General features: G+C 42.2%; 1 protein-coding gene across 1 annotated transcript in view; it reads left to right on the top strand.

The window, feature by feature from the left end:
- The first annotated feature begins 1608 nt into the window (after window positions 1–1608).
- Window positions 1609–21003, top strand: part of eml5 (EMAP like 5) — a 22495-nt gene continuing 3100 nt past the window's right edge. The window contains 29 exon segments of the mRNA XM_025061458.1: window positions 1609–1997; window positions 2086–2204; window positions 2311–2497; window positions 3111–3216; window positions 3576–3669; window positions 5175–5275; window positions 5378–5571; window positions 6115–6226; window positions 6384–6511; window positions 7842–7983; window positions 8104–8256; window positions 9932–10063; window positions 10193–10281; window positions 10969–11145; window positions 11616–11817; window positions 11898–12024; window positions 13023–13037; window positions 13791–13799; window positions 16624–16702; window positions 16955–17084; window positions 17166–17264; window positions 17982–18002; window positions 18103–18276; window positions 18604–18812; window positions 18940–19097; window positions 19678–19792; window positions 20315–20503; window positions 20582–20754; window positions 20956–21002. Coding sequence (XP_024917226.1) covers window positions 1830–1997; window positions 2086–2204; window positions 2311–2497; window positions 3111–3216; window positions 3576–3669; window positions 5175–5275; window positions 5378–5571; window positions 6115–6226; window positions 6384–6511; window positions 7842–7983; window positions 8104–8256; window positions 9932–10063; window positions 10193–10281; window positions 10969–11145; window positions 11616–11817; window positions 11898–12024; window positions 13023–13037; window positions 13791–13799; window positions 16624–16702; window positions 16955–17084; window positions 17166–17264; window positions 17982–18002; window positions 18103–18276; window positions 18604–18812; window positions 18940–19097; window positions 19678–19792; window positions 20315–20503; window positions 20582–20754; window positions 20956–21002 — 3649 coding nt within the window. The 5' untranslated portion in view covers window positions 1609–1829.

The following is a 21003-nucleotide window of genomic DNA, read 5'->3' as shown; positions in this document are numbered from 1 at the left end:
TGAGTAAATAGAAACTAGAAAATCATTTTATATCATTGCATATATCTTTTGTAACACTTTAATTCGGTGGTGCGTCGTCTAATGTGGCTCAAAAGATTTTGCGGAAACACTGCAGTAGTTTTCATGTCCGTTTGATGTATTTGTTCATTTCCATTAGCGATGACCTGCTGATGTGATCAGGAACTATTAGAACACACGTCCTAGACGCCGCGTAGCTGCATTCACTGACACCTGAACCTCATGGTTCCAGTGACAATACCTGCCACATCTGGGGTGACCACAGAAAATCAGTGGCTGCTGCCAACAAGGTCTTATCTGATTAAGCTAAGTGGTGTATCCTGAAAGAAATTCTGATACCGTCTCGGTCTTCTACTCACGTAATGCTGTGCACAGTGTGCAAGGAAAGCCTTTTAAATTAGTACTGTTTGCAGAGATGGTTGAATGTTCTGCTGGAACCGAGACAAGAAAACTGCGGAACAGACTTTGCAGCTTATAGCAGACATCGTTTTTGATTTTTGACACCACTTCTGTGTCTCCATGGAAATAAGGAGACAGCCTGCAGATTTAATTTCTGCTTCCAAACCTATTTGTGCTTGTTGATCATCAGCATCTGTTTCAAACAGTCTCTGGTTGTGGCAGTAACTGCTGAGCAGCTGTAGTTAAAGTGAAAAGGAGTATTTTAATGCCTATAAAAGGGTCGTATGAATGTGCTGGAGCTCAGTGTTACCTAATGTGTACACCGTGTATCCACAGCACTCCCTCTGGCCTCATGAACCACATGAACTGCATCTTCTTTTTGAACTACTTTTATGAAGCTCTTCAACCGAGTGGCCGCCATATCAATTAAGACAAATTCAATAACGCGCACAAAGCTCGGGAAGTGTAATTGCGTTGTCATTCTAGAGTCATATTTTTCCCAGTGTCAGGGCGCAGCTGTGCTTTTTTGAAATTAAAGTCCATACTAACAGCCTCTGCTTTTAATTTCCCTAATGGATCTTGGGAGTAGCTGCCCTCAGCTGCCACTTCGGCTTATTGCCTGGTCTTGGCAGGGCTTCCCTCTGCTGCATCAGCGGTTTTTCTACGCCAGTCTTCAGCAATGTCACTGTGAAGCACAGCTGCCTGATAAATAGTTGTCATTACTTTATGACACACTCTGCTCTTACTTTTGCGGAAGCGGGGGCCGAGGGGAGGGGGGTGTTTTTGTTTTTCCAGGGTTGTCTGTGTGTGATTGAAGACAGTGTTCAATAAATGGTGGGTTGTGACCCAGAAATAGTTCACAGGGATTGGTTTGGTTGGATTTAGTGAAACTGTAAAATATAATAAAACATTTTTTCCTGGTGCTTGAGGCTGGGATGCACCAGCACAAATGTTGTTGGGTTCTAGTCCTGTTCAGAACGCTCTTTTATATTTAAATAATATTAAGGTGTTGGTTCATAGGTGGAACCAAAATAGAAACATTTACTCAAATGACCAGAACACACACATATTTATAGCCTGTGTTTGTTTATAAATTAAAAAGCGTTTAATTTTAAATTTCCCACTCAAAATACCCTTAATTAAAAAGCGTTTAATTTTAAATTTCACTAAGGAAATTTAGTGTTTATTTATATATTGTTTATTTGTATGTCTTTATGGCGTGAGGAAAAATCCCACTCAAAATACCCTCCAAACTGCCATCACATTTTATTTTTCTTGTTCACCCCCTAGTGGCAGCTCGGAATCCCAGGTATAAACCAAAGGCTGAAGTGCTTGTATGTTTCTCTGTTGAGAACGGTCAAATTACTTTTGTAAAGTAAAATTAACTGCATCCTCGGCTTCATGTTTGATTCATGTGGCCTTTACTGCCCAACTGTGACCCAGCTCCGACCCAGCCTTGGTTTTGTTTTGCAGAGACGTTGGCAGAATCCCACAGTGAGGAGTCAGACTCGGATCAGTCCGACGTACCTGAGATGGACTCAGAGATCGAGCAGGAGACGCAGCTAACGTATCGACGACAGGTTTGTACCGGAGGCTAGGGTTAACTTTTCAATACGTTTCTTTGTGAAAATAATAGATGATAATATGATTTTTTTTTCATTGGTCCAGGTTTATAAAGAAGATCTACCTCAGCTTAAACAACAGTGCAAAGAGAAGCATCGAGCAGCGACCGTGAAGAAGAGAGAGCGGCCACCAGGGAGTGGCGTGAAGCTGCACTTCATTCATGGGTCAGCGGCGAGATCGTTCCCACTGAGAATGAAACCACACTTTCCCAAAAGCCCCTTAAACTATCTGAGTGTATTTATTCGTGGTTTCTTCTTGTTCTTTTCACAGCTACAGAGGCTACGACTGCAGGAGCAACCTGTTCTACACCCAGACAGGAGAGATCGTCTATCACGCAGCTGCCGTGGGGGTCGTTTACAACAGGCAGCAGAACACGCAGCGGTTTTACATGGGCCACGATGACGACATCCTCTGTCTGTCCATACACCCGCTCAAGGACTTTGTAGCAACAGGCCAGGTACCTGCCACTGTGTAGAACCACCTTACTGTTCTGTAGACGGTGGACTGCTGTGTTCTTTTAAACTAGTTAAAATTTTTCCATTCCAAACATTCCAAAATTTGAAGAAAAAAAAATGCTGGAACAGAATGACAAAAAACAGCAGGTGGATGAGTGTGTTTCACACCTGTTTTGATTTGTGAAGAATTCAAATGATGGCATTATTAATAAGAAAAAATGCCAAGAAAATTCTGAAATATATTCAGAAGTGAAACTTCGTAGAGTTGGTGGATTTTAGTGCGTTTTAGGAGAGTTACTTTTCAAGTTAAAAAATAGTGAAACTTTCGTCCTCAACAATATAAATCAGTCTGAGGCTGTGTTTTTCAATCTTGGGGTCACGGCCGCATGTTGTGTCACCTGGAATTCATAATGGGTCACCTGAAATGTCTAATTATTGATAATAAAATATTCTATGAGGAAATTTCTGGGGTCACCAGAAATGTGTCTATTAAAGCAGTAGTACATGGATGATTAGTGTAATTATTTGTTCATTATTCATTTTGTGTCTTTTTGCATATGTGTTAAAATGTAAATTAATAATCAGAGTTCACTTTTTTCTCCCTCTTCTGTCCAGGTTGGCAGAGATTCCTCCATCCACATTTGGGACATAGAAACTTTGAAACCAATGTCTGTGTTGAAGGGTTCCCACCAGCTCGGAGTGTGCGCCTTGGACTTCTCCGGTAACAATGCGTTCACTTATCTTGGAAGTTTGACATGACCTTCACTAATGCCTCCAGACATCCTGTTAGTGGAACAAAAACATCCTTCGCACCCCCTAAAGAATAAGGCACTCATTTCTTTTCCCCCGCAAACCCTGAAAGCCCCATTATTTCTGCTGTCCTTTTATCCCCGGCAGTCTGACAGCATCAAGGTAGAGCTGTTCTTCACACCTCTCTTAATTAGCCGCAGGCAGCACAGTGATCTGTATGTCAGTGTCACTGAGTCACCTGCAGTACAGCGGGCCCAGTGGGCTGCTCTCATGCTCCTACCATCACCAACATCACTGAGGCAGCAGCTGAGTGATTCTGTTCTTCCACAGCGGACGGTAAAAGGCTGGCGTCCGTGGGCCTGGACGAGAACCACACCATTGTGCTGTGGGACTGGAGGAAGGGGGAGAAACTGTCTGCCATGCGGTGAGTGTGGTGGTGGTGTTACAGCCTTTCAGTAAACCGCCGACAGACACCTCAGGGGCCGGACACTTAAATAAAATAAAATATTAATCACATTTTCTACATTTTTATCCATCTGTCCATCCATTTATCCATCCATCCATCAATCCATCTATCATCCATCCATCCATTTATCCATCCATCCATTTATCCATCTATCCATCCATCAATCCATCCATCCATCGATCCATCCATCAATCCATTTATCCATCCATCCATCAATCCATCTATCATCCATCCATCCATCCATTTATCCATCCATCCATTTATCCATCTATCCATCCATCAATCCATCCATCCATCCATCTATCCATCTATCACCCATCCATTTATCCATCTATCCATCCATCAATCCATCCATCCATCCATCTATCCATCTATCACCCATCCATTTATCCATCTATCCATCCATCAATCCATCCATCCATCCATCTATCCATCTATCACCCATCCATTTATCCATCTATCCATCAATCCATCCATCCATCTATCCATCCATCAATCCATCCATCCATCAATCAATTCATCCATCCATCCATCTACCTATCTATCCATCCATCCAACCATCCATCCATTCATCCACCTATCCATCTATCCATCCATCTATCCATCCATCAACCATCCATCCATCCATCCATCCATCTATCTATCAATCCATCTATCCACCCATCCATCCATCCATCTACCTATCAATCCATCCATCCATTTATCCATCCAACCATCCATCCATTCATCCATCCATCTAAATAGAGCCACAAATTTTGGAGAGTACTGCTGGTAATTTAAGTCACAGTTTTTGTTTTTCTCAGTTCCTTTAATAGTGAGGACCACACGATATTTTCTCTTTCATTGTCAAAATTTTGACAATTGTGTCACGGGCCAGATCGGACAGTCAGTCGGCCAGATTTAGCCCGCGGGCCGCCAGTTGACAATCGCTGAAGTAAAGTAATGGCAGAAATCATCTTCATGATCACACGGCTACCTCACTGCTACACTTAGCCTTGCCTGAGCGAGTACAGTCGGGGATTTGCCCGTGGGCCCTGAACTGTACATACATAATTAACGAGATCTGCGCGAAGATATCGTGTGAGCTTAAGCCCCTTAATACATCAGATGGTTTTAGTTGAAACCCCTTAGAGGTCATGCATTTTTAAAAGATGATTAATTATTCAAACAGTTTGATGAGGTCAGGTTAAAAAGTAACAAGTGATTCAAGCTGTGATAAACAGCAACAGGAAGGAGGAAAGAAAAGAAAAAGCTAAGCTACAGTAAAATGGTAAAAATAACTACAACAAAATGGCCTTCATTTCATCCGTTAGCAGAAGTCGTCTGTTAACACAACAGATATAATGTTCCAGTTAGTTGTTATTTAATATGTGTATTTTGGTGTCGTAACATTAACCGCTACTGTATGTTGGGAAAAAAAGTTATGAGATTTTTCTGATGTCAAACTTTCTTCTCTTTTCCAGTGGAAGCAAGGACAAGATATTCGTTGTTAAAATAAACCCCTTCCTGCCTGACAAACTCATCACGGCCGGTGTGAAGCATATGAAGTTTTGGCACAAGGCTGGTAAGACTCCCCACTTCTCCGCCCGGTAACGGCTCTAACAAGGAGGCGTGAGGCCTGGCTCTGACACGTCTGGCTGTGAAAAACCCGCTGCCTTGCTTTCAGGTGGCGGCCTAATTGGACGAAAGGGGAACATGGGGAAGACAGAGACGATGATGTGTGCCGTGTACGGCTGGTCGGAGGAGATGGTGTTTTCTGGCACCTGCACGGGGGACATATGTATCTGGAGGGACATGTTCCTGATGAAGACTGTCAAAGCTCACGACGGCCCTGTTTTCAGTATGCACGCTCTGGAAAAGGTGATTTTTTTTTTTATTGACCAATCAGAACCATCGTAATGTGACCAAGGTCCCCAATTATACCATGGGGGTTGGATACTATAAAATAAAAATACTATTGTTTTATAATTTATATTTTTAATATAGGGTCATAAATGATGGCATAATTGGGGACCTTGGTCACATTACGATTGATTAAAAAAATACTATTAAAAATACTATTATTTTATAATTTATATTTTAAATATAGGGTCATAAATGATGGAGATGACTAATAGTTTAATTTAACTGAAATTTAAATTAAATGTTTTTCCGTTGCTTTAGTACTGGGGCAACATGGTATTTTCTTACAATTTTGGACCGGTTTGGATGATTTACTGGGCCAGATTTGGCCTGTGAGCCACAAGTTGATAACCACTGTTTTACTGCATACTAATTAAAGTGATTTTTTTTTTTACTTCATCTTGTTTGCTTTCTTGACTTATGTAAGGTCATAGTCACTCCATTAGGTCTGTTTAAATGGGTTACAATTTTAAACGGTTCATTTAATGTCTGCTGATGCAGGGGTTTGTGACTGGAGGAAAGGATGGAATTGTAGCACTCTGGGACGACACGTTCGAGCGATGTCTCAAGACCTACGCCATCAAGAGATCAGTCCTGGCTCCAGGTTCTAAAGGTAAGAAAAAAAACCAAGGTCACGCCTTTCTCGGTTGTCCTCTTCTGACAGTTCAGTTCATATCCTGTCAGGCTTTTAGCTAAAGTGAAGAGCGCCTCCTATGCTGTCGTCCCAGTGGAGGACTCTGACCCAATGCTTTAATTCCCTGACTCTGCAGGGTTGCTGCTGGAAGACAACCCCTCCATACGTGCCATATCTCTGGGCCACGGCCACATCCTGGTGGGAACCAAGAACGGAGAGATCCTGGAGGTGGATAAAAGTGGTCCCATCACTCTGCTGGTCCAGGTAAGAACAAATGGCCCACTTTGTTATTGCTTCATCAGTGCTTTTTTTATCCATCATCTTTAGTGAATGTTTGAAATATTAATTTACAAAAGTATAATAAATATTTTACAGGAGGAATTAAAGCCAAATTTTGTGTGAATCCCAAATAGAAAATCAAATATTTCAAGAATATTCAGGCCAAAGATCTGTTTACAGAAAGAAGTCCAATTTAAAGATCTGTTTACAGAAAGAAGTCCAAAGAAGTCCAAGTCCAAGGTGCATCACCTTGTGGTGAATGAACAGAAGTGTTACGCCGCTTTAACCTACGCAAAATTGTATCCTCTTAGAATCCTCTGATGTGGCACTGACACGGTAATGAAATGAGTGTGTGATGAATGTCTAATCTAAGGGTGGTTTCACGTCTGTTGCAGTTCAATTACAGCAGTAAGTTTGAAGAAAATTAGGAAGCGAGGTCATTAAAATGTTTTGAATCATCATTGTTTTTTATCTGTTTTAATAAACAAACTCGTCGGCCTCTGACGTAAAGCTGCTCAGAGTCAGGAAGGAGACGTCTATAAACAAAGATGAATTACAGCTCAGCTACAGTCGTTAGGTGTTCCTCCAGCGTCTCCCAGGCTGCCTGGAGCTAATGCAGACAGAACAAATGTAATTAATTGTTGTTTTCCAATGCTTCAGAGTTAAACTAGGGAGTTGTCACAGACGAATGATGGAAGACCGGAGTCAAAGGTCGTCCCGATTCATTCATCCAAAATTGAAAAGTTTAATTACTGATGGTGTTTGCAGTAATAATAAAAAATAAAATTACATGACAAGCTGAGGAGGTGGTGCTGTGGCCCAGAGGCAACGTCTCTGTCATCGGTGTGGAACCCCAGGGTTCACCTCCTCGGCAAGTTTGAAATCCCAGTTAGGGCGGTTGGTACCTTCTAGTGGACTCACCACCTGCAGGAAGGTTCAGGGGGGGTTGGTACGGTGCAGTGAGATTTGGGTGGTGGTCGTGGCGACTGCTGCCCCCACGACCCGGTAATGGATAAGCGGATGAAAATGGATGGATGGATGGATGTAAAGTTCTTTAATGTTTATATGACGATGGATGGATGGATGGATGGATGTAAAATTCTTTAATGTTTATATGATGCGATATATTGCATGTTTAAAATGAGTATGGAAAAAATATATATGTATATTGTGATACATATATATTTTTTATTATATCATACGATTTTATACAATATATACGATGATATTTTTTTGCCTTCAGATGTAGCATCTCTTGGATGTTGTCGTCAAACTGAAATGAGTGACGTGTCTGTGCTGTTGTGTTTGACTGCAGGGTCACATGGAGGGTGAGGTGTGGGGCCTGGCCACTCACCCACATCTTCCTCTCTGTGCCACTGTCAGCGATGACAAAACCCTTCGCATATGGGACCTCTCTCCCAGCCACTGCATGCTGGCTGTCCGCAAACTGAGAAAAGGTGAGTCACGTCTCAGCGCTGTCATCTCACTGTGTGTGTTTTTTCATCCTCGTCACTGAAGTCAGTCTGACAGGACGTGTACCACATGGTGGGCTTTAATATTTACCTCCCGCTCTCCAGGCGGGCGCTGCTGCTGCTTCTCCCCTGATGGCAAAGCCCTGGCAGTCGGCCTGAACGACGGCAGCTTCCTCATTGTGAACGCAGACACCCTGGAGGATCTGGTGTCCTTCCACCATCGCAAGGACGTCATATCTGATATCAAATTCTCTCCAGGTCTGTCCTTTGACTACCTCATTTTCATCCTAATTTTCAAAGCCAAAAGGCCCCAGACTTAACGCTGTCCTCTGAAAGTTTGTGAATGAATAGACGTTAGGTGATCGCTCCTTCCCACGCACCTGTGCTCTAAGGACGGGGAGATGTTACTGCAGGCCTGACCCAAATTAATTACCTTCAGTAACAAGGCCAGACGGAAACACAGCGAGGGAGGAATGAGAAACAGTGGGTGGCTACGTAGAGAGAGCACAAGACAAAAGCTCCCTATTCCTCCTGGACGAGACACTGGAGATCCAGTTTCCAAATCCAAAACCAGAGAATTCCCTGAGTGTCGGTATCTCAGCCTTGAAGTCACTGCACTGGGCAGCAGTGAAATCCAGAGCTGATCATTACTCTGCTGTCAAGTAAACAATACTGCAGTGTTTCACTATTCAACCTTTTTAACATTGTATAGTTAGACTAAAAATACCAGTGCTTTATTATGGCGTCACCAGAGGTCAATTTCAGGGTCAACAAAGTAATTTGGAAAGGGTTTGCGGTGACCTTTAAATAATCTTTATTTGAAAATCTTTTTTTGATCTGTGGTTGGTGTCTGTAGTAAATGTCACGGTCATCCATTCAGTCTGTCTGTGGAAGATGGTGACGCTGAGTGAGCGTCAGCTCTACTGACATCACAGACGCATCACTGGTGATGAAAACGTCTACCTGTTGTCCTCTGGTGGAAACAACTAGTTCTTCTAAACTTGGTGTCTCAAACTCCCGGCTCGGGGGCCACATCTGGCCCACACACTGACAACATCTGGCTCGTACTTTATTTATTTACTCCTAAAAATGCTTTATTTGATGATGAAAAAATAAAAAGGCTTAACGTTTGCTGCTTGCACTGTTCTACCTGTTGTCCTCTGGTGGAAACAATTAGTTCTTCTAAACTAGGTGTATTACACAGTGTAACAATGTATTAATATCTGGGTTTGTTTGTGTGTACTGTATCATTGTATCAGCAGTAGTCTTCGACACAGTTACTACCACATATTTACATGTCTTCCTGTTCCGTAGTGTAGCGGCTAGCGCGCTTCCCACAAGAGCAGAGAGAGTCCTGGGTTCGATTCCCAGAGGAGCCACATGTTTGGCGCCTGCCAGAGGTAGCCTGTTACAGCAGGTTTACTGTTGACATAAGAATTTTCCAAATATGCCATCCATTAAGTTGGTTACATTCCTATTCGGGGGGGGCGGGGGGGAGTGACTAATAAAGAGGTCACTGGTTCGAGTGCTTGTACTGGTTCACCTCCCCAAAGAATTACAAAGTGGTAGAACAGCAGTTTTCAGTAGGTGAGGCGAGCCTCCCCTAGGAGCCGCCGAAGTGTCACAAGGAAAAAAAATAACCACGTCCTTATGAAGCTGTATTAATACTAGTAGTTGTGCGTGCGTGTATTGCTGTAAAACTATATTGTTTCATAAATCAGTTGTTATTGAAACTCATCATTGCCAGGAGCACAGAAGATGCATCTACTGCAGCGGCGTGTGTGGGTTAGGGCAGGATTTTGAGAAAGGGGGGGGGCTCGGGGCTCGGCTGTCCTTACCTACTCTATAGGGGAGGCTCACATTCACACAGTTTGAAAACCCGTGCTATAACCGTGCCCCCTCTCTCTCTCTCTCTCTCTCGTGTCGGGCACAGGTGCGGGGAAATACCTTGCCGTGGCGTCAGGAGACACATTTGTGGATATTTACAACGTGATGAGCAGCAAAAGGGTTGGAGTCTGCAAAGGATGCCTCAACTACATAACTCACGTGGACTGGGACAAGAGAGGTAAAACACGCCACCTCCGCCGCCTCGGGGAAAATCCTCGCGAATGAAACAGCTTAGGAAGCAACTGTGCATCAAATACGTGGCTCTTAAAAGCAGCGCTGCCCTGTGGCCTCCTCCTCTGTCTCACAGGGAAACTACTCCAAGTCAACACAGGTGCTAAAGAGCAGTTTTTTTTCGAGGCTCCTCGAGGCAAGAAGCAGACCATTCCTGTTTCTGAGGTGAGTGTTCGTTAGGGCACCTGGGCCGTATTGGTGTCTCTATCGCATGAGGAGATGGTGGGGACGGGCAGCAGAGCATTAACAAGACCCATTTTTACCAGAGTTGTTTCTAAATTTGGCTGTAAAAGTAAAACAGTGTCAAGTTCACTTTAATACAACTGCCAGACACAGAGTGGGAGTGTTGAGAAAATAAGAGTCAGAGACGAAGGGTCCTGCTGAGTCTGATGTCACTGGTGACTGGTATATATTTTTTTAAGTCTTACCCATGCTCAGTTTCCTCTTTGATTTTCTCCCGTCTCATACACCACTCTCTCCTGCACTCACCCACGGCTGCAGAGACAACATTCTGTTCTTGATCCTGTTTTTCTTTTTTTAACCAACCACTAAGATCAAGTCGCTCTCCGTTCACTACCTCAACTCTGTTTGAGAAAAAAATATAACGTTGTCTCTGAGTCTTGTTCTTTTTCCTACACTGAGGAAGATTTTTATTTAATTTTACTCAGCAGTTTGGCAGAACAACTCAGTGAACATTTGATAAAAAAGAAATCTTCAATCTTGTATTTGGTGTTTGATTTGTGACTGTAAACAAATAAAAAAACAAATACAGACCGGTGCTGAATATGACCTGGTACACACTATACATAGTTCAGCTGGGTTGACTTTGTTCTGCTTTCTCACCTGGTCCAGGTGGAGAAGATTGACTGGAGCACATGGACGTGTGTCCTCGGAACATCTGTTGAGGGCACCGGGCCTGTGATCAGCGAGGTCACAGAGGTGACCTCTGCTTGCCTTAGTAATGACAGGAAGGTGCTGGCAACTGGAGATGATTTAGGATACGTCAAGCTCTTCAGATACCCTGTCAAGGTAACACAAAGCTGAGATCAGGAGTTTTGTTTTTTTTGGGGGGTAGGGGGGTGGGTGCACCATTACAGTTAGTGACATAAAGATGCTTGTAATTTATTTCATTTATTTGTTTTGGAAATCACAACATCCTGTTCCACCATATATAGTCCAAAATACTACTTTAAAAAATAAATAAATAAATAAAAGCGTTGGAAGCTTTGGCAGTTAAGATAAAACAAAGTGTTGTTGGAAGACATTGATGATGTTAAAAATGAGAAAAGGTATTTCAAAAATTAATTTTGAATTATTTCAATATTTTTAAATTGTCAATTACCAGCATTTTATTATTATTTATAGAATATAATTTTATTTTTTAAAAGTCGGGCCATGTATAACCAGTCCTTGTACCACAGTAAGTCCATGAACCAGATATTGGACATGTCTGTCTGAGGTTAAGGGTTAACACACTTTGTGTTTCTCCTCTGGCACAGGGCAAGTACGCAAAGTATAAACGCTACGTGGCCCACAGCGCACATGTGACCAATGTGCGATGGACCCACGATGACAGCCTCCTGGTGACGGTGGGCGGAGCCGACTCGTGCCTCATGATTTGGGCCCACGAGGCCGAAGGTCACCGGGAGTACAAACAGTGTGACAGCGAGGAGTCCGACATGGAGAGTGAGGATGATGGAGGTGAGAGATGAGATGTTTTTTTTTCTCTCTCCAGAGATCGCTGCTAAAATGTTGCTAACGCCTTTAACACGTTTCTACAGGTTATGACAGCGATGTGACGAGAGAGAACGAGATCAACTACACCATCAAGGCCTTATCCACCAACATGAGACCCATGACTGGTGTGAAACCCCACCTGCAGTTAAAAGAGCCCTCTGTGGATGAAAGGTATACACAATTATATTATGTTTTACATGGCTGTTGTTTGATAAGTTGCCGTTTTTAACAATCATTTTTACTCAAATTTTACATTGAAATATCACAGCTCAAACACCAAACAAACATGTCCCCAAAACTATATAGAATAAAATACAACGATCTACTAGTATGAATTTCCTTACTTACTTACTCCATGTGGACCTGTTTATTTGAACACTATGCTGATATACGCACAGGAATTGAAGAAAGACAAAGATCTTCCCTAACACCTCTGAATATTTTTAAAAAGTTTTTATTGCCATCTGCTGCCATCTAGTGTAATAGTATTTAATTGTTCTGCATGTTCCTGTTGCATAGATGAGCAGAGACAAATTATTTTCAATAAATAATAGTATTAAGACAAATTAAGTGAGATAAGATTAAATTCCATGGCTAATTTGCCGCGGAACTGGTTGGGAATCACGGAAACACTGCATTGCATGACATGCTGACAGTTGGGTAGTCCACAACTGCAAGATCTGGGACACAAACCGGCCAAAGAACTGCTGGTGTCAACTATGTATAGTCTTAAAACACACATCATATTTTTCTCATTTTTTCTCATTATTTCATTTACTTGTGACTTTTACAAGTAGGTCCATTTGTGCTTAAATCCATGTGGGCCAGATAAAAATTGCTGCCCAAAGTGGCCCACACTTTTATACTATCTGGGCTGGAGGATTTAAATAAGCAGCTACCAACATTGAAATGCCACTTACTGACACAAAGGGTCGATTGCTGAGAGACATGTGGCTCTAAAACCGTTTATATTTCTGTACTCTCTTATGTACCTTTCTTGCCACAGAAGCAAACTTTTCTGAAACATTTATATCCTCTATTTCTCTTTCTGACATTTCTCTTTCTGTATCTGCCCTCTGGAAATAACCTTTCATTTTCTGCTCTTCTTTTCTTTTCTTCCACGGCTCTGTGTCTGTCTCTGTCCTGACTTATTCTTTTTCTTCGTGAAGACAGGGGGTGGTCAGGTGAGTGTCTGTTGATGCATGTGGGTGTTTTTTAATGGAAGATTTCCATCTGCCCCCAAAAATGCCATGTGTATGTGCACTCAAAAACACTAGTACTACAGTACAAGTGCTACTCTGACAGCACGGTGGTTTGAAATCTGGGATATGAAAGATTTTATTTTTCTCCTCAGGAGAATAATATGAGAAGTTGAAACCAGTAGACAGTGTATAAGAAATGGATATGACCAAAAGGTGCAGTTGACCAGGGTTTCCCAAACTTTTCAATGCCAAAACCCAGCAAAAAGCATTAGCCAGTTTACATGTTTTAGGATTCAGGACAAATGATTATGATGTTTTGGGTTTTTTGGGGGGTTTTTTGCATTTATTTTTCTCACTATTTGAGAAGTACTGCTCTAGAAGGAGCTGAACCATCATTTCAATAGCATGTACAGTAACATTGGTGTACACATACAGTATTTTTAATATTCATGAATTTCAAAAAGAGTGCAGCATCAATGTACGTGTCGTAGTTACTGACTGTTCTTTTAGGGGTCGTTTTGTGGAACAGGTCTAAGAACATCCATGTATCGTCTCAGCTGCAGTTGTCATAGTGATACAGCGGCGGTCGTCATGGTTACACTGCTGCTGACTGCTGTGTTTTGTGTCCTCGGTGTCCCGACTCTGTGTTATGTGTGTGCAGCAGTCAATAGTGGTCATGGCAGGAAGTTCGCTCTTATTAATTCTCACTTCTTCTCTCTTACTGCTGCCGTGAAGAGGATCCAGGTGAGATTATCACTGGGGTCGACTTTTATTCAGATGTCTGTAGCCTTGGACTGGAGTTTTCTATTCTATAAAAAAGGTTCTATAAAAAAAGTTGAATTTTAATTGATTTAATATCCAGAGAACAATACCAGACATTTAAGATGTATTATGGTCAGAATAGCTCAGAGTGGCTTCAGCTTTATACTCCTGTCATGGTGACCTTCAGTGTTGGTCAGTCCATTACTGTAGAGTCTAACACTAACCATAAATAAACGGGCAAACCAAGGCCCGGGGGCCAGATGCGGCCCATTCAGCTTTTTTATCCGGCCCTGCCAAACTTTTCCAAATTAGATAATTGATTTATACACATTTATACTTCTGCCTCACTTTTCCAAATTAGATAATTGATTTATATATATTTATACTTCTGCCTCTTCCCTGCAAAACCCACAATTCCCCAATAGATGGTGTAGAAAATGATGAAAGCATTTCAGTATTTTAGCCTTTATGCATGACTTTTACATGTCATTTATTACTCAGTTCACATGAACATCTATCTGCTCCTGACCCGGCCCCCCCGTTCAATTTTAGGACCACTTGTCCAGTGTCTTGTAGTGATGAACTGCAATCGATGAGCGCGGCTATATTTTCAAACGAGATTCCTGAGTCTAATTTAAATTATTCTTGATGGAGTTGTTTATCAGGTTAGAGACAAATTATTTTCAATAAATAATAGTATTAAGACAAATTAAGTGAGATAAGATTAAATTCCATGGCTAATTTGCCGCGGAACTGGTTGGGAATCACGGAAACACTGCATTGCATGACATGCTGACAGTTGGGTAGTCCACAACTGCAAGATCTGGGACACAAACCGGCCAAAGAACTGCTGGTGTCAACTATGTATAGTCTTAAAACACACATCATATTTTTCTCATTTTTTTCTCATTATTTCATTTACTTGTGACTTTTACAAGTTGGTCCATTTGTGCTTAAATCCATGTGGGCCAGATAAAAATTGCTGCCCAAAGTGGCCCACACTTTTATACTATCTGGGCTGGAGGATTTAAATAAGCAGCTACCAACATTGAAATGCCACTTACTGACACAAAGGGTCGATTGCTGAGAGACATGTGGCTCTAAAACCGTTTATATTTCTGTACTCTCTTATGTACCTTTCTTGCCACAGAAGCAAACTTTTCTGAAACATTTATATCCTCTATTTCTCTTTCTGACATTTCTCTTTCTGTATCTGCCCTCTGGAAATAACCTTTCATTTTCTGCTCTTCTTTTCTTTTCTTCCACGGCTCTGTGTCTGTCTCTGTCCTGACTTATTCTTTTTCTTCGTGAAGACAGGGGGTGGTCAGGTGAGTGTCTGTTGATGCATGTGGGTGTTTTTTAATGGAAGATTTCCATCTGCCCCCAAAAAAAGCCATGTGTATGTGCACTCAAAAACACTAGTACTACAGTACAAGTGCTACTCTGACAGCACGGTGGTTTGAAATCTGGGATATGAAAGATTTTATTTTTCTCCTCAGGAGAATAATATGAGAAGTTGAAACCAGTAGACAGTGTATAAGAAATGGATATGACCAAAAGGTGCAGTTGACCAGGGTTTCCCAAACTTTTCAATGCCAAAACCCAGCAAAAAGCATTAGCCAGTTTACATGTTTTAGGATTCAGGACAAATGATTATGATGTTTTGGGTTTTTTGGGGGGTTTTTTGCATTTATTTTTCTCACTATTTGAGAAGTACTGCTCTAGAAGGAGCTGAACCATCATTTCAATAGCATGTACAGTAACATTGGTGTACACATACAGTATTTTTAATATTCATGAATTTCAAAAAGAGTGCAGCATCAATGTACGTGTCGTAGTTACTGACTGTTCTTTTAGGGGTCGTTTTGTGGAACAGGTCTAAGAACATCCATGTATCGTCTCAGCTGCAGTTGTCATAGTGATACAGCGGCGGTCGTCATGGTTACACTGCTGCTGACTGCTGTGTTTTGTGTCCTCGGTGTCCCGACTCTGTGTTATGTGTGTGCAGCAGTCAATAGTGGTCATGGCAGGAAGTTCGCTCTTATTAATTCTCACTTCTTCTCTCTTACTGCTGCCGTGAAGAGGATCCAGGTGAGATTATCACTGGGGTCGACTTTTATTCAGATGTCTGTAGCCTTGGACTGGAGTTTTCTATTCTATAAAAAAGGTTCTATAAAAAAAGTTGAATTTTAATTGATTTAATATCCAGAGAACAATACCAGACATTTAAGATGTATTATGGTCAGAATAGCTCAGAGTGGCTTCAGCTTTATACTCCTGTCATGGTGACCTTCAGTGTTGGTCAGTCCATTACTGTAGAGTCTAACACTAACCATAAATAAACGGGCAAACCAAGGCCCGGGGGCCAGATGCGGCCCATTCAGCTTTTTTATCCGGCCCTGCCAAACTTTTCCAAATTAGATAATTGATTTATATATATTTATACTTCTGCCTCTTCCCTGCAAAACCCACAATTCCCCAATAGATGGTGTAGAAAATGATGAAAGCATTTCAGTATTTTAGCCTTTATGCATGACTTTTACATGTCATTTATTACTCAGTTCACATGAACATCTATCTGCTCCTGACCCGGCCCCCCCGTTCAATTTTAGGACCACTTGTCCAGTGTCTTGTAGTGATGAACTGCAATCGATGAGCGCGGCTATATTTTCAAACGAGATTCCTGAGTCTAATTTAAATTATTCTTGATGGAGTTGTTTATCAGGTTTATTTATAACTAACCATCATCATCATCTGCGGTGAGTCGGTCCTCAGCCCACCCTCGTATCCCATCTGTGTGTTGCAGGCCTCCAGTCAGCCGAGCGCTGCCACAGCCAGAGAAGCTGCAGACCAACAACGTGGGCAAGAAGAAGAGGCCAATCGAGGTAAGAAGAACGTCACGTCCACTCACCGCACGTATGACGGAGCCGGTGATGAGTTTCATGACAACGGAGCAGAAGTCATCTGATGACATCTGAGTTGGACACGCTGTGTCCAGACGGACTCTGCGGGTTCTGAGATCATTCTGTAATTGAATAATGAGGCTGTGCGTCAGCCGACAGCTGCCGCTGGACATCCGCGTTGTCATGGCGTTGACCTTTCTGACCCCCACCCATCTTGTTCGGACTCTCCCACAGGACCTGGTGTTGGATCTGGTGTTTGGTTACCGTGGCAACGACTGCCGCAATAACGTGCACTATCTGAACGATGGGGCCGACATCATTTACCACACGGCGTCCATAGGCATCGTGTTCAACCTGACGACCTGTAAGTCCGCAGACTGAAGCGAAGGACGTGCTGCGACTGATGGTTACAGAAACAAGTAACTGTGTGTGTGTCTTCTTACAGCCTGCCAAAGTTTCTACGTAGAACACAGTGATGACATTTTGTGCCTGACAATCAATCAACATCCCAAATTCCCCAACGTGGTGGCAACAGGCCAAGTAGGTATGTTTGTGAAGAGTCGACTTCCTGTCTCCACAGCTGACTGTAGACCGTGTTGTGCAAAAAACAGAAGAAGAAAATCTGATATATATATTTATATAATTTAAGTAAATATATATAAGTAAAGTAAATATATATATTTTTGTGTATACATATATACTATATATATATGTATATATATATATATATAACAAAGAAATATAATAAGAATATAATGTTATATATAATATTATATTATTATGGCGTAGATTGATCATTATTTCTTTTCATTTTTTCAGCACACATTTCAGTATGCATATCTAATTTTTTCCTACAGCTGTTACAGATACAAAGAATTGAAAAATATAAAGAATGAGTAAAAGATCATTTAAATGAAAATAAATAAGTACTCAAAAATATGAGAATATTTAAAAATTAAAGAGTTAAAAATGATTCATCTTGATTAATCGAGGTTAATCACCCTTCATAGATTTGACCCTTTTTTCTGTTTATCGCAGTAACAGAAAGACAGAATAACAGCATAGATGTATGTTCTTCACAACTTTTTATTAATTTGATTCATTTTCACAATTAAAATGATAAACATGTTCATTTTGACAGTTGTAGATATTTTGTTTTTATTCTTTATGTATTAACTCCCCACAAACTGTTAAAAAAAGAAGAGTTTGATGAAACAGCAAATTGGTTTCAATAAGTTCATCTTTTTTTCCTTCCCTCCAGGTGACACTGGTGACATGTCAGGTGAGAACACGACAGTCGTATGGCTTAGTAAAAACTCAGTTTTAAATCCTGATCCTCGAACCCACACACAGCCACGTCACTGCGTTCTCTCTGTCCTCAGCCACGTCTCCGTCCATTCACGTGTGGGACGCCATGACCAAGCAAACTCTGTCGGTGCTGCGCTGCTTCCACTCAGGCGGCGTGTGCTCTGTCAGTTTCAGTGCCACTGGGAAACTCCTGCTGTCTGTGGGTCTGGATCCTGAACACAGCGTCACCATCTGGAAGTGGCAGGAAGGTAAGAACACACTCTGTGCTCAAACAGGGGTGGAACCTAGACCCCACTTCAAGGTCCTAATGTCGTGGGGTTTTTTTTTTTTTTTTTGTTCTAAAGGTGCCAAAGTTGCCAGCCGCATAGGCCACACCCAGAGGATCTTTGTGGCCGAGTTCCGACCGGACTCAGACACACACTTTGTGTCCGTCGGCATCCAACACGTCCGGTTCTGGACGCTGGCCGGTCGAGCTCTGCTCAGCAAGAAGGGAGTGCTGAGCTCCATGGGGGACCCTAGCCCCCACTTCAAGGTCCTAATGTCGTGGGGTTTTTTTTTTTTTTTTTGTTCTAAAGGTGCCAAAGTTGCCAGCCGCATAGGCCACACCCAGAGGATCTTTGTGGCCGAGTTCCGACCGGACTCAGACACACACTTTGTGTCCGTCGGCATCCAACACGTCCGGTTCTGGACGCTGGCCGGTCGAGCTCTGCTCAGCAAGAAGGGAGTGCTGAGCTCCATCGAGGACGCTCGCATGCAGACCATGCTGTCTGTAGCGTTCGGCGCTGTAAGTCCCGGCCGCTGAGTCTTTTTCACCCCCCACGTGACCTTTGACCTCACTGTATGCATTCGGTGTTTTTGCTGCCTGTGCTCTGTTAGGCCACTAGATTAGTGCAGATTTGTTTTCTTTTCAGAATAACTTGACATTTACAGGTACCATAAGTGGGGATGTGTGTGTGTGGAAGGAACATGTTCTTGTCAGAATAGTGGCCAAGGCCCACACGGGCCCAGTGTTCACCATGTACACCACACTGAGGGACGGCCTCATCGTCACCGGGGGCAAAGAAAGGCCGTGAGTACATTCATCTGACAACCAATAAGAAAGAGTCTCTCTGACATCATCGCAGCTAATATATCAGCAATATGTAATGTGAACTGGAGTAAAAAATACTTTTTTACTGATATCTGATATCTGATATGCCAAACACTTAGTTTACAATTCTGATATCACCAGATATATATATAAAGCAAATTTTATGTTTATTCGAGTTACAGATATTGTTCATTGCTGCGTAATAAAAAAACAATTTACTTTAAATTAACATTTAATTTATCAGGTTAAGAAACTCTGCTGCATGGACTTTATTAAATGCTTTTTAAGCTCCCACGCTTGGCGGGCCGCATTTGGCCGCATTCGGGCCACATTTGGCCCCCAGGCCTTGAGTTTGACACACGTGATCATTGCGTTATCAGGTTTGCATTATCAAAGGAAAAACTGATAATGATTCTTAGCGCAATTACATAATTATGCTAATATCAGCCGATTATATCGGTCGTTGTTATCGGACATCCCTAGGAAAAAAACACATTAATTTAAAAGTGTTTTTTTTTCTTCAACCACTGAGTGAAGCTGATCATTTTTTCTTCCACAGATCAAAAGAAGGCGGAGCTCTGAAACTCTGGGACCAGGAGCTGAAACGCTGCAGAGCTTTTAGACTAGAAACTGGACAGATCATTGACTGTGTCCGCTCCGTCTGCAGAGGGAAGGTAAATAAGAGGTCACATGGTCAGGTGTCTTTACTGTAAATTTACTTTTATTTATTTAGCATTAATTCCAACGCAAATGAAATGATGAAATTCAGAATCCATTCAATAAAAGCAATTTTAGTTTTATTTGAGGTCTAAGAAATACCAGAAAAAACTGTTCTGTATGTTCAAGTTTATAGAATTGAACACACTCTTTACAGCTGTCTTTTTTTATACATGGTTCAAATAAGATTGAAAAATCTCTGAAACATTACGTTGTTGCCTAAACAGGTAAAGAATTAGTGCAACTTTAAGAACTTGAATGTGAGGTGAAAATCAAGGTCAGAACGGTGGTTTGTAGAACCTTGGTAAATGCAACAGTGCCATCTAGTGGAGTGAAGCAGTACATGACTGGGGTTTACCAACCGTGTTGTGTAAATATACAGCACAGTGATGAGTAAACGATCCCATTCTGTAAAATTAACTACTCTGTGACTTCAGTCTTCATTTTTTTTTATCTTTCTCTCTCTGTTATTGTCTCAGGGTAAAATCCTCGTAGGCACCAGAAATGCAGAGATCATCGAAGTTGGGGAGAAAAACGCAGCTTGCAACATCTTAGTGAACGGACACATGGATGGACCCATCTGGGGTTTGAGCACACATCCGTCCAGAGACGTGTTTCTGTCGGCGGCCGAGGATGGAACGGTCCGTCTGTGGGACATCCCGGAGAAGGTCGGTGGTGTTGACTCGGCATTTTAGAAGGCTTCTTCACAGCTGGTGGTGATGTTGTGATGCCTTGTGGGTAAACAGAAAATGCTGAACAAGGTGAACCTGGGCCACCCGGCCCACACCATCAGCTACAGTCCTGAGGGAGACATGGTGGCCATCGGCATGAAGAACGGAGAGTTCATCATCCTGCTGGTGGCATCACTCAAAATCTGGGGCAAGAAGAGAGACCGACGCTCCCCCATCCAGGATATAAGGTACTGACGGAGCCAGGACTGCTCTGTGTATCCATGTAGTTGTAGTTGTTCCCTTAATAAAAACCCAGCCTCCTGCTAAACATCACCAACCCCAGGTCAGGGTGGAACCTTTTTCTCTGAGGTGTGGGGAGTTAACATCCTCACAGTTCATTACGGCGACTTAACCTTTTTCTTGACCTCCGTGTGTGTTTTTTTTTTCAGGTTCAGTCCAAATTCTCGATACCTGGCCGTGGGATCCACTGAGAGCGC

This window comes from Cynoglossus semilaevis, chromosome 1 (assembly GCF_000523025.1).
Source record: "Cynoglossus semilaevis isolate Cse_v1.0 chromosome 1, Cse_v1.0, whole genome shotgun sequence".
In the NCBI taxonomy this organism is placed as follows: domain Eukaryota; kingdom Metazoa; phylum Chordata; class Actinopteri; order Pleuronectiformes; family Cynoglossidae; genus Cynoglossus; species Cynoglossus semilaevis.
The sequence above is the reverse complement of the archived record's forward strand: the minus strand, read 5'-3'. Positions and strand labels throughout refer to the sequence as shown.